We start from the raw sequence: 14,386 nt of genomic DNA, 5'->3' as shown, positions 1-14,386 counted from the left end.
TATATGATGTTCTGGAAAAGGCACAACTACAGGGCCTACGAACTGGTTACTGATAGCTAGGGCTGGTTGTGTGGAAGGGTCCACTCTAAAAGAACATAAAGGAATTTTCTTCTTTTTTTTTTTTTTTTTGAGACGGAGTCTCGCTTTGCCGCCCAGGCTGGAGTGCAGTGGCCGGATCTCAGCTCACTGCAAGCTCCGCCTCCCGGGTTTACGCCATTCTCCTGCCTCAGCCTCCCCAGTAGCTGGGACTACAGGCGCCCGCCGCCTCGCCCGGCTAGTTTTTTGTATTTTTTTAGTAGAGACGGGGTTTCACCGTGTTCGCCAGGATGGTCTCGATCTCCTGACCTAGTGATCCGCCCGTCTCGGCCTCCCAAAGTGCTGGGATTACAGGCTTGAGCCACCGCGCCCGGCCATAAAGGAATTTTCTAGGGTGATGGAAATGTTCTATATCTTGATTATGGTGGTGATTATACAACTGTAGGCATTTGCTAAAACCCACAGAACTGCACCATACTATAAATTCAATAAAACTGACTTAAAAATTAATCTTGTACACAAAACATTTAACAGGCATTAACGTAGTTAATAAAAGCAAGCCTTCAATGAAGGAAAATTTTTTTTAACAAGTTTAAAATAATTTCTTGCAGTATCTTATGACACTAATAGAGTATTATTTGGAATATAAAACAATAAACTCAGCACATACATACATGAGATAGATTCAAATTAAAAGTAAATCTACTCTTTATAAAAGCACACCTAAGACTTGGAAAAAAGTTTTCTGCATTCCACATGGTAAACAATTCATCCTTGACGGACCAGTTTGGAAAAATAGCCAAAAATGCATAATAAGGCAGAGATTTGTACAAAGTTTAAAAAAAAAAAAAAGGATAAAGAAACAACCCTTCTAATATCTTTATGTTTCCATGAGCAATAACTTTAGTCACTAATAACTTACTTTTAATATAAAAATAGGTGTCCTGGTTATTAGCATTGTTTTAAACTTAAGAGATTAAAGTATCTGGAATAATTATTACGGATAATGAGATTTAAAAGCACTGTATTTTCAACCCACTCATACTCTGAAAACTTTCTCCTTATAGTTGACAAGTTACAGTTAGGGGTGATGACAGAAGAACATACATGCAAAATATTCCAAGTTTGCATTTGAAATATACCATCTTGATTTACAGAGGTTAGCCCCCAAATTTAAGGAAAGTTCTAGCCAAAGTAATGGTAACTTTAACTGGATCCCAGAACTCCCTACAGGAACCTAACCTATGAAAAACTGCAGAAGGTTAAGAGTTGGAAAAAGCAGTAACATTTGCTTAAATAAATAAATTCAAAACCATGTTTCATTTTGTGCGGAGAAACATAAATGTTTCCTTTCAGCCTGAAATTGAGTAGACCTGCAGTTATATAGGAAGTAATTGCTATGTGGTGTGCATACATATATTCAGCATAGCACATAAAGACAGTAATCTAATATTGTACAAAGATGACAGTGCACTATGATCTTGTCAGTAAATGGTCCTGGAATAACTGGATATCCACGGGGAATTAAAGAACGTATCTAGATCCTTACTTCATACCAAACACATCAATCCTACATTGTACTTGCATTGTAAATGCAGTCTATATCTAAATGTACAAGGTAAAGCTTTTAGAAGACAAGAATATTTTCATGACCTTGGAGGTGCATACTGATTTCTTAAACAGAACACAAAAAGTGCTAACTGTAAATGAAAAAATTGATAAACTGAACAAAATTAACTTTTATCAAATGATACCAATAAGGAAAAAGGAAAGCCAGAGTGAAGAAGATCCTACAAATTAACCCATAAGAAACAGGAAGACAACCTAATAGAAATACAAGCAAAAGATCTGAATAGCCAGTTCACAAAAGAATATACCCAAATAGTCAACAAATATATAAAAAGGTACTCAACAGCACTAGTAATCAAGGAAATGAAAATTAAAACCACAATGTAATATATCATCCACTAGAAGGGCATATATTTTTTTTAAATACCAAGTGTTGACAAGGATTTGAAGGAACTAAAATTCTCACATACTGCTAGTTGTAAATTAGCATAACCAACCATTTCGGAAAACCGGCAGTTTTACAGTTGATTATACATACACCATATGATCTAGCAACTCCAATCATAGGTATATACTCAATGGAAATATACACATACATTTATCAAAAGATATGAACAAAAACATTCATAGCAAATGTATAAGCCCGCAAATGGAAACCACCCACATATCCAACTAAATTAAAATGTATATATCAATTGATACAGTCACAGAATGGAAAACTATACAGCTATGAGAATGAATGAACTATAACCACATAGAATATGGATTAATCTCACAAGCATAATGTTCAGTCAAAAAGATACTGTATGATTCTGTTTATATAAAACTGAAAAGGAAGAAAAGTAAATTTAGGATATTAAAAGTTAATACAGTGTTAACACTGGAGAAGGGCCATTAGGGACTGGAAATGGGCATTAGAGGGGGCTTCTGAGGTTCTCGTAATGTTCTAGGTGCTAGTTACATACATGAGTGCAGTCTTAAAAAAATCATCAAACTACATATTTATGATTTGTGTACTTCATGTATTAACATTAACTTCAATAAAATATACCAAAAATATATAAAAACAATCACAGATTTGGGAGAGGGTGAATTGGGGAAAGGGAGAAGAATATGAAGAAAAAATAAAATATACTCCTTCTCCAAATATACAATATAGAATATTCTCCTTAAAAGTTGCCAAACCAAGTAAAATATAAGTTAGGTATATATAAAATATAAAACATACTAACCATGAAACCAGGTAGTACTGGCTGAGTAAATTTTGTCTTAAAGGAATATAGCAACTGTTTTGAATTTGCATCATAGAATGAAAGTTGACCTAAAAAAGAAGGAAAAAAAGCCTAATTTATTATACAAAAATTGTAACATTTAATTAATTCTAGTGCATAATCATGTAAAAAAATATATAAGTTGACATTAATTTTTGTTATAAACTTTGAGGACTGGATTAATTATTCCCACTTGAAAATCATAAGGACAAATGCTTAAGGAAAAGCCCAATCCAATTTTCTTCCCCTGGTTTTCAAGACCTCCATAATACCTCTATAATCTGGCACTATTCTACTTACTTACTACAAACTATTTCCTTATTTGATCAGTATTTAACAAATGGTTTCATTAGCCCAGTGTAAACCAGGACCATTTCTTCCTCCTTATTTTTCCCATAACCAGCCTCTCTGCCCAAATCCTAATCACCATTTAAGGTGTACTCTGTTAAACCTTGTCTTCTATCTACCTGATGCCATACTGATACTCCAGTTTCTGAAATCACAGTATAATTATCATTGCTTCAATTTTGTTAATTTTTTTAATAGAGGCGGGGTCTTGTTATTTTGTATAAGCTGGTCTTGAACTCCTGAGCTCAAGCAATTCTCCACCGCAGTCTCCCAAAGTGCTAGGATTACAAGCATGAGCCACTATGCCTGACCTGCTTTGTTAATTTTTAAAATCACCTCACGGTATATATTTCAATAGGATCATGCCCTAATAAAAGCTGTCTGTCTGACCTCCTAAACTGTACAACCAAATGGCCTCCTTACAACTGTTATCACTTCTTGAAACTCTTCTCTGATGACCATTCCCTTGGTTTGTATCATAACCATGGGGATAACTTCGCAATCTCCTCCTTTTCTTCCTGTTCTAAATGTAGCTGCTTTGTCCACGCTCTTTTCTCTATAAAATGCTTCCTTAATAAATCAACTACCACCAAAGAGGAAGATAAAGGAAACTAGTATTTATGCACACTATTATGTAGGTTGTTTAGTTGAGGTAATGTATGTAAAGTACCCAGTACTTTGATCTCAAAGTTGGTAAACAGCAGAACAGTACATATGATCACAATGTGAGTAAATAGCAGAACAGTAATGCTTAAATATATAGTTCTATACAGTCTTCCACAGCAATTCTGTAATGCTGTCTCAAATATTTAGCATCAGCTCTACTTAACTGCTGAATTCTAGCAATGAATTTCAAAATGCTTGCTAAACATGCCACATGGTTATCCTGCTGGCATTTCATTTCCCCCCAAAACTCTATGTTCCCTATCCTGTTGACACGGTCATCCTAATGATCACACTGGCTGGAACCTCAAAGTCATCTTCAACTGCCTCTCCTCAGCTGATCTGTATTTAGTTACTAACTCCTATGAATTCTACTGTCAAATCCATTCTTAATTCTCCACTGCTCAGATGCTTGTTGCCAGTTACTCAACACTTATTAAGGGCTTTCTATGTGAAAAGCACTAGCCAGGCAATAAGGGTTTAATAGCTAACAAGAGACTCAGTCCTGCTCTACACCACTTGAAGACTGCTTCCTGAAAAGTCTTATGCTCACTATGCTTTCAAGCTCTTCCATCTTTAACCACTGACTCTCTAATATTTCTAAAACTAGATTATCTTATGACTATAGTGTTCTAAAACATGCAGAACCACCCCTCCCTACTACTAAAGACCAGTCCATTATTATTTTTCCAGGCTCTCAGAATCTAATCCTATTCCACAATACAACTTCCTCTTGCCATATGTTATGCTCTAGACTAAAATCTCACTACTGCCTTTGTGGACTCACAGAGTACGGGAAAGGAGAAAGAAGATAAGCAAATGTTGCCTTGGTAGTTGAAAAAGAAAAAAAAATGTGTGCTAATAAATTTGCCATTTATCCTGAGGAAAATGATTTAACTGATTCAAGGCAAATAAGTTAAAAAACAAAAAACACAGCAAGCTAACATGTCATCACCAAAAATAAATCAAGCCAAAATTACTTTTTCTCCTTTTTTGAGTAAATTAATTGATAGCTCATAGAATTATTTGGGCATGATACTACTAAAATAATAAAATTTGGTATTAGTTTAAGTGTCAACTTGGAAAAAAAACATCTAGGGAATTACTTTAGTTCAATATTATGTCATCTTCAAAATTATTATACATTAGATAACTGTAGAGAATATGCTTATGAAATAACTAATTCAATGAGCTTAAAAATTTTTCCAAAATATAAATATCAAGTTTAGATGATTTTAAGAGGAGGGGAAATTTGGGCCAAATCAATAAGATGAAACTAAAAAAGGATAAATGTAATAGTCTTCATTTGCATTATATATAACATTGAGTTATTTTTAAAAACCCTAAACTGGCTGGGCGTGGTGGCTCATGCCAGTAATCCCTGCAATTTGGGAGGCTGAGGCAGGTGGATCACTTGAGGTCAGGAGTTTGAGACCAGCCTGGCCAGCATGGTGAAACCCCATCTCTACTAAAAATACAAATATTAGCCAGGCATGGTGGCACGTGCCTGTAATCCCAGCTACTCAGGAGGCTGAGGCAGGAGAATCGCTGGAACCTGGGAGGCAGAGGTTGCAGTGAGCTGAGATTGAGCCACTGCACTCCAGCCTGAGCAACAGAGTAAGACTCCGTCTCAAAAAAAAAAACAAAAAACCTAACAACAACAACAACAACAACAAAACAAAATCCTAAACTGCCTAATAAAAGAAGAAAAAGACAATTTGACATAATGCCATGAAAAAAGATCTAATGGATTAGATCCTTTGGACAAGCTCAATATTGGTCAGCGTGCTAAGTCATACTATTACAAATAGCACAGCCAAATTACTGTCCTTTGTTGGTCAAAGGTCATGTGTTCCACTCTAACAACCAACCTTTAAGAAAAACACTGACATACTAGACAGCCATAGGAGATTATAAAGACTTGGAAAAATTAAATTTTAACAGGGGCAGCTAATAACGGAATATATGGTCTGGAAAAACAGGGCAAGAAAAGCGATGTTAGTACCTGTAGTTTTTCATAAATAAGGATTATCGTGTGAATATGAATGAGGAAACATAATTCTGTGTTTATTCAGATGGGAAAAATTAAGAGAAACAGTTTCTGAAGTTATAGGGAGACAATGTGAGTCAACTTAAGAAAAATCTTCTAACCAAGAGCTGTCCAACAATGAAACAGGCTGCTTTCTAAGACAGTAAACTTCACATTAAAAGTTCTTCAGGCACAGGAGTGGCAACTACCTGCAGAGATAGTGTAATAAGAATTTCATACTGTGTAGCAGATCGAGTAATGTCTTTTCTTTTTTGGATTAGACTACAATGTGTTAATAATTTTGTAAGTAAAGAAATTCTGATATTGAGGGGAAACCCCTTTGGCCCCTGTAAAGATATTACAAGTCATTCTGAAGAATACCTTTAAAGATACAACTTGAAAATTAAGAACATTCCATTCATTTCCAGTTTGATGTGGTTTGGCACAGTAAATAATTGCTGTATAGCTCATGTGTACTAGAATAGTAGAAGATATGGCTCTGGTATCTTCTCGAAGTTTTTAAATTTTTGCAGGTACATAGTAGGTGTGTATATTGATGCAGTACAGTACAAGAGATGTTTTCATATAGGCATGCAATGTGTAATAATCATGTCATGTAAAATGGGGTGTTCATCCTGGGTTAGGTAATTTCTAAGGTCTACTTCAACTAGAAAATTCTGACTATCACTCTTTAGAGGTAGGTAATAAAACATGGTAAGGAAGGAATTAAAATGGACGGAAGAAATGTTAGTGCTGAAGACTAAAATTAGCAAAATCTTTCAGACTTAGTATAGTATAAATGAGAGCTTTTGTAGGGCTCCAGGCAGACATCACATATACCATTCCAGTCAATTCTAGAACTGCGATTTTGATGATGATCAAAAGCCTACCTGATCAAAATGTCCTTACCACAATACTAATGGAAATCCTGTATAGATGATCACCAGTGAAAGGTACTGAAATTCAAGCAACTATGAAGAAATAACCTATAAGAAAATAAACTTACCCCCATCAAAATCACAAAATACACCTATTTTTTCAGGAACAGTAACATCCAAAGCTTTGACTTTATTATTATGCTTTGCTGCAAATGTGTTTTGTAGCCAGTTGTTGACATGGATACACCAACTAGTGTTTGTCTTTCCCAATTGGTCAAATTTCCCCAACGTTTTGTATGCTACTCCCACACTGTAGGATTTACAGTCCTTCTGGGCCTTGACCTCCCAATAATGTTGTCCACTTTCAATAGCAGTGTCTCCTACAAAAGATCAGAAAGGTAGATTTGACTCTTTTCTCTTCCTTATGAGTCACATAGTTTTACCTATCACTCGTCCCAAAAAAATGACACAAAAATTTTTATTCAAGTACTTTTCCTGTAAGAATAATCATGTTAACACACAGACACTAAATGCTGAGTACCTGCTCTAACTTTACCTTTATGTTTAGTAATATTCTTCTGAATATAAAATGTTTCAGAGGTTTTCTTCCTTACTATCCCTCCTCCCGGCTTATATATATAAAGATGTGGGAACACTATGTAAGCTGAAGTAGAGTTTTAAAAGTATCAATAATAATAAGACAATCTGAAAACTCCCCAAAGTAATTAGGTTTCAATTGGGAGGAACTTCTTGCAAAGATTTATTCAATATACAGATAGCCACTTTGAGTGGAAAGTCCACCAGTGTGATTGTGATGCCTTTAATCTGAGATAATGAAAAACAATTATATTTTGTCCTACCCAGCACCGTGTACGATTCTCCAGTAAAACGATCTCTACTGCCTCTTACTGCTGGTGGCCTGGAGCCTACAGATGTTCGTTTTGGGGATGGTGTACCACTTCTATATAAACAAAAAGAAAAAAGAGAAACGAATATTTTATATTGTAAATGTTTCATAAACTAAAACTAGAAATCATAGAAGGAACCTCTGAAAAGATTTCTCATTATGTTATAGAAATAACAACCATTCAATTTGATCCGAACTATTATTAAACAGCGCTGTCAATTATAAACACTGAAATGTAAGAAGCTATCAATACAAAGCAGGCTGAAAACACTAATGGCATGCAGACTGAGCAAGGCTTACACAAAGAGCACATGGCTGAAACAAACAATGCTAAAATGTGACAAGACTTACTAAAGAAAAAAGAAGGACTCAAGAAAGATGAGTTACAGCTTACCTTTTTTGCAGGTAAATAAAGGCAAAGATAGGTTCTTTCTTATAATCCTGACTAAATAACTCTTTTTATAAGCAGTGAGTATTTTTGCTCTGAATCTTAACTTCTTAAAAATAGAAATGGCGACCAGGCGTGGTGGCTCACACCTGTAATCCCAGCACTTTGGGAGGTGCCAAGGCGGGCAGATCACCTGAGGTCGGGAGTTCGAGACCAGCCTATCTAACATGGAGAAACCCCCATGTCTACTAAAAATACAAAATTAGTAGGGCGTGGTGGCGCATGCCAGTAGTCCCAGCTACTCAGGAGGTTAAGGCAGGAGAACCGCTTGAACCTAGGAGGCAGAGGTTGCCGTGAGCCAAGATCGCACCATTGCACTCCAGCCTAGGCAACAAGAGCAAAACTCCGTCTAAAAAAAAGGTGGCGGGGTGGGGGGCTGCAGGCGGTGGCTCACAATTCTAATCCCAGCAATTTGGGAGGCCGAGACAGGTGGAGCACGAAGTCAGGAGTTCAAGACCAGCCTGGGCAACACAGTGAAACCCCGCATCTACTAAAAATACAAAAATTAGCTGGGCATGGTGGTGGGTGCCTGTAATCCCAGCTACTTGGGAGGCTCAGGCAGGAGAATCGCTTGAACCCGGGAGGCGGAGGTTGCAGTGAGCCCAGATCATGCCACTGCATTCCAGCCTGGGCGACAGGGCTAGACTCCATCTCAAAAAAAAAAAAAAAAAAAAAAAAAGATGGAAATGGCAATTGTCCAAATCCATGCACAGGATAATAAAAAGTATTATCAAGCATTTCTCCTACTCAAATAGCCAAGATCCACCTTGACTTCCTCTTATATCAAATTATATGATATATGGAAAACTGGAGAGTATTGGGATGTTTGCTAACTTTCAAAAACTCAAAATAGATTAAGTCCCAAAGATGTTTTCAAAATAACATTTTAATTATACTGAATTACTACATTTAACAAAAGATTTTTTGGTCAAGATTATCCTAAAATTATTTAGGGGATATGGGGATAACTATATTCTCACCACTAATTAGAAATAAAAACACTTTTTTTCTAACATAGCACTAGAAATTTTCTTCCTAAAATCAACTTAGTAGATTTTAATATAAGCTATGAATACTAGAATAGAAATCCCTGACAAAGGCAAAGCAAGAATACAGGTAAAACTTAAAGTCATTTGATATGATTCATTTCATATGATTCAGTGACTTCGTTCTGCATTATTTAAATGTTGTCTTGCTGTCAGAAAGCAGATTTATTAGACAAATTTTGAAGAACTCAGGACCACTTCAACTGTCTCCTTTTTAGTGTATAATATTAAGTAGCAAAAGTGTAAGTCTAGAACTATAACACTCACATGACTTAGTTTAATTCTTCCCAAGGGATTTCAAAGGTCCTTTGTATAAAGATATTTCTTTAAAAAGACAATTGAAAACTGACTATAGGTTGTTTGAACAGATAGCATGAACAAAGCTGAATGTGGATAGGTAGATTAAAATTTCTGTGAAACTTGTGCTAAGGTAGGCAGTAGTTTCTTGCTATTGGGTAGGGGGACAGCAAAACAGAACGTGAGGGGGAAAGTTCCAGAATAGTTGTTGAGATCTCCAAAATGAGGGATAGAAACAAATAAAAATTACTAAACATTTATACTCTTTATTCTGAATAACAAAAATACCTGTTTTCACTTTTTCAAGGTTTGGGATGAACATGTATTCTAAGCTGATACTTATACAATACTTTTAAGAGTCATTAACTAGTAAGAAAGTAAAACTGCAAACATTGTCAACTGGTAACTCAGGAAAAAATAACTGCATCATAATTTTCTTTCCGATTCATTTTATATAAGCTGATAGAGAATGTTAAAAGCCTGATTACAAAAGGTCTGTATGTTTTCAAAAGCTTTATCTTAAGCTCAGGGGAAAACATTATATTTGCCTCAAAGTTTAAAAAAATAGTACATGTAGCTCTATTTTCCTGATCTTGTGAAGGGCAAAGACTCTTGAAATCAATGGTTTTTTAAACCATGTGCTGAACTCAAAGGAATCCACAGATGCCACAGAGATATTATGCGAAGAAGCCAGCTTTAGGGCTTCCTCCCTCCTTTAACCAGCTATACTTTTCTCTTTTCGGATTAGGCTTCTGGAAATATTTCATGAAAGAACCATGCTGTTGCTTTTTTTAAAAAAGGTGTGAAAAAACAATGTTTTAGATGCAACATTAAAAGAAGACATGAAAAGGAAGAAGGCAAAAGTAAAATTGTTTCAACATGGTATATAAATTATAACAAAAAAGCTTTTAGGTCTCCAGAACACCTATGTAATAAAAGAACTTCATGTGGTTGACAGTTATTCTCCAAAAGTTCATATGAGATTATCTGAAATGAAAGTACATTCTCCCCTTAAAAAAATGAGTGCAGAGGTCACCAAAGATTACCCAGTTCATCAAGTCACCAATTCATAAATTGACTGCATATTAATCTTCCTCCACTCAAGTTATTCAACTGCAAATATTGGTAACTATACAAAAATGAACACAGTTTTAATTAATCATGTCAGTATTTGTGAAAAATTACTTTTGTAACTAGAGAAGGCAGATGGGATACAGTAACCTGAGAACACTAGCTCTTCATTATATCTAACTTCATTTTAAACCCCAATGTTTTTTAGTATTGCTAGTACTATCTTACCATTAATAGTCATGACTATGGTTGCTATTCAGTTGAGAAACAGCAAAGAAAGTCAACAAGATTTGGTTTGGCTAACTAGGTAAGAATCAAATGAAAGGAGATGAGAGGTTAAAGTAAACGTGTAATCAGGAGTGAGGAAGAATTAAATGAGCCAAACCAGTGGTTCTCAAACCCAGCTGCACATCAGAACCACTTGGGGAACTTTTAAAAATGCAAATTACCAGGACTTAACCATAAACTACTAAATCAGATACTGGAGGGCAGGCTTGAGAAACACATGTCTGTGTTTTTAAATTAAGAATTTCAGGATTTTGCTGTTCATCTGGGCTAGGAGCCACTGAGGTAAAACAAAACAAAACTCCCCTATCAAGGAGCAGGGATTAAAAGGGTGATAAAAAGACAGGTTTTACACAATCTATCATACGGCACCCTTGGTGCTTGCTACGGCAAGTGAGGAACTTGACTATGGAGTAGCCGAGGGAAGGGGACTAACTGTTGCTAGGAACCACATCTCATCTCTGTATCCTCAGTACAGAGTAAGTGTACAATATCTGACTAGAATGAGCTCAGCTGAGTAAAGAGAATATGTGATATTATCAATTAAGGACCACCTGTATCTTCCTGAGCCAAAGTACTAAATTGGAAAAACAATGGCCTTTGGCATTTTGTAATACATCAATGATTGTCAATTGAAAAGGCACAACAGAATCAGAAACAATCAGGAAACTTTTTCAAAATATACTGACAGTTTACCTCTCCAACTGGTGGGTCAGAGTGTCCGCTGAGAGGAAACATGCATTCTGAAAACTATTTCCCAAGTAACTCAGGGCAACAAATAGAAAGTGAACGTCATATAAATAAAGAGAAAAATGTCACTTGGCACTGCTTCAAAATGTATTAAGAACTCTTTTGATAACCAGATAAACAATTTTTAAAAATTTGTAACTTACCAGTAGTAAAGAAATAAAGGGAAGCATGGAGAAAAGAAAAACAGACATAACTATTGACATTGGTACTTTAATTTCAGAGAAAAGTTAAATAACAAAAACTCTTCCATTGCAGCATTCCAGACTTCCAATCCTAAGTCACTTTTTCAAGAAACAACTTATAGTAAGTTTTATGTCAAGTGTGATCTCCTCCCATCCCCTCCCTCACCCTACTTCTCTAAAGGACACCTTGACCACTTAACTATCTGAATTTAAGTAAGGCTCTTCAGCTACCTCTAGTCTGGGTTGTTTTACCAGCTTCCCAAATAATTTCTTTACTGTCCAATTCATCTTGCTCATTATTATAAGATAAAGCTAACTCTGATTCCTTTATTTAAAAATCTTCATGTACTTCTATACTACTCACAAACGACTTAGCATGACATTCTGGTTCTTGATTTAGTCTCAATCTGCCTTTCTAGCCTTCTCACCCCTAGAGATCACTATATAGCTAAATATACCAGCCAAAATGTTGTTTAAACTCACACCATATACTTCAGTGCCTTTGCTATGGTGGTTCCCCCTTTCAGTGCAAGTCTAACCACACATTTTCCCACTTGCTCAAAAACCAGCCTAAATACCACTTCTTTAATGAAAGTCCTCCAAATTCTATCAGGCTAAATAACCTGTCGGAGGACTCCAGCTCCAGGCCCAAATCCCGTGTGTGATTTTTTTTTCTCTTTTTAAAAATTATTATACTTAAAGTTCTGGGGTACATGTGCAGAATGTGCAGTTTTGTTACATAGGTATACACGTGCCATGGTGGTTTGCTGCACTCATCAACCGGTCACCTACTTTAGGTATTTCTCCTAATGCTACTCCGCCCCTAGGCCCCCACCCCCTGACAGGCCCCAGGGTATGATGTTCCCCTCCCTCTGTCCATGTGTTCTCATTGTTCAACTCCCACTTATGAGTGAGAACATGTGGTGTTTGGTTTTCCGTTCTTGTGATAGTTTCTGAGAATGATGGTTTCCAGCTTCATCCATGTCCCTGCAAAGGACATGAACTCATCCTTTTTTATGGCTGCATAGTATTCCATGGTGTATGTGTGCCACATTTTCTTTATCCAGTCTACCATTGATGGACATTTGAATTGGTTCCAAGTCTTTTTATTGTGAATAGTGCCCTGATAAACATCCGTGTGCAATCTGACTTTATAGCAGCATGATTTATAAATCCTTTGGGTATATATCCAGTAATGGGACTGCTGGGTCAAATGGTATTTCTAGCTCTAGATCCTTGAGGAATTGCCACACTGTCTTCCACAATGGCTGAACTAATTTACACTTCCACCAACAGTGTAGAAGAGTTCCTATTTCTCCACATCCTCTCCAGTATCTGTTGTTTCCTGACTTTTTAATGATCACCATTCTAACTGGCATGAGAAGGTATCTCATTGTGGTTTTGATTTGCATTTCTCTAATGACCAGTGATGATGAGCATTTTTTCATATGTTTGTTAGCATATGTTTGACAAGTGTCTGTTCATATCCTTTGCCCACTTTTCGATGGGGCTGTTTTTTCTTGTAAACTTGGTTAAGTTCTTTGGCGATTCTGGATATTGGCCCTTTGTCAGATGGATAGATTGCAAAATTTTTCTCCCATTCTGTAGGGTGCCTGTTCATTCTGATGATAGTTTCTTTTGCTGTGCAGAGGCTCTTTAGTTTAATTAGATTCCATTTGTCAATTTTGGCTTTTGTTGTCATTGCTTTTGGTATTTTGGACATGAAGTCTTTGCCCATGCCTATGTCCTGAATGGGATTGCCTAGGTTTTCTTCTAGGATTTTTTTGGTTTTAGGTCTTATGTTTAAGTCTTTAATCCATCTTAAGTTAATTTTTGTATAAGGTGTAAGGAAGGGGTCCAGTTTTAGTTTTCTGCATATGGCTAGCCAGTTTTCCCAACACCATTTATGAAATAGGGAATCTTTTCCCCATTGCTTGTTTGTGTCAGGTTTATCAAAGACGAGATGGTTGTAGATGTGTGGTTTTATTTCTGAGATCTCTGTTCTGCTCCATTGGTCTATGTATCTGTTTTGGTACCAGTACCATGCTGTTTTGGTTACTGCAGCCTTGTAGTACAGTTTGAAGTCAGGTAGCATAATGCCTCTAGCTTTGTTCTTTTTGTTTAGGATTGTCTTCACTATGAGGGCTCTTTTTTGGTTCCATATGAAGTTCACAGTAGCTTTCGCCAATTCTGTGAAGCAAGTCAAATGGTAGCTTGATGGGGATAGCACTGAATCTATAAATTACTTTGGGCAGTATGGCCATTTTCACGATGTTGATTCTTCCTATCCATGAGCGGGGAATGTTTTTCCATTTGTTTGTGTCCTCCCTTATTTCCTTGAGCAGTGGTTTGTAGTTCTCCTTAAAGACATCCTTCATATCCCTTGTAAGTTGTATTCCTAAGTACTTTATTCTCTTTGTAGCAATTGTGAATGAGAGTTCACTCATGATTTGGCTCTCTGTCTGTTATTGGTGTATAGGAGTGCTTTTGATTTTTGCACATTGATTTTGAATCATGACACTTTGCTGAAGTTGCTTCTCAGCTTAAGGAGATTTGGGGCTGAAACGATGGGGTTTTCTAAATAAACAATCATGTCATCTGCAAAC

General features: G+C 36.3%; 1 protein-coding gene across 10 annotated transcripts in view; it reads right to left on the bottom strand.

Moving 5' to 3' along the window:
* The window catches only part of LOC105481021 (fibronectin type III and SPRY domain containing 1 like), a 112,268-nt gene that overhangs the window by 23,982 nt on the left and 73,900 nt on the right, over positions 1–14,386 (bottom strand). For 6 of the 10 annotated variants that reach the window (XM_071078102.1, XM_071078103.1, XM_071078101.1 and 3 more), the window contains 3 exons: positions 7,655–7,755; positions 6,923–7,174; positions 2,838–2,926 (listed from right to left, as the gene is read on the bottom strand). In XM_071078102.1, the coding sequence (XP_070934203.1) occupies positions 2,838–2,926; positions 6,923–7,174; positions 7,655–7,755 (442 nt within the window). The remainder of the gene's footprint in view (positions 1–2,837; positions 2,927–6,922; positions 7,175–7,654; positions 7,756–14,386) is intronic. The other 4 variants (XM_071078104.1, XM_071078106.1, XM_024792609.2 and 1 more) reach the window with 1 other exon arrangement.

Source organism: Macaca nemestrina, chromosome 14 (assembly GCF_043159975.1).
Source record: "Macaca nemestrina isolate mMacNem1 chromosome 14, mMacNem.hap1, whole genome shotgun sequence".
Taxonomy (NCBI): Eukaryota; Metazoa; Chordata; class Mammalia; order Primates; family Cercopithecidae; genus Macaca; species Macaca nemestrina.
The sequence above is the reverse complement of the archived record's forward strand: the minus strand, read 5'-3'. Positions and strand labels throughout refer to the sequence as shown.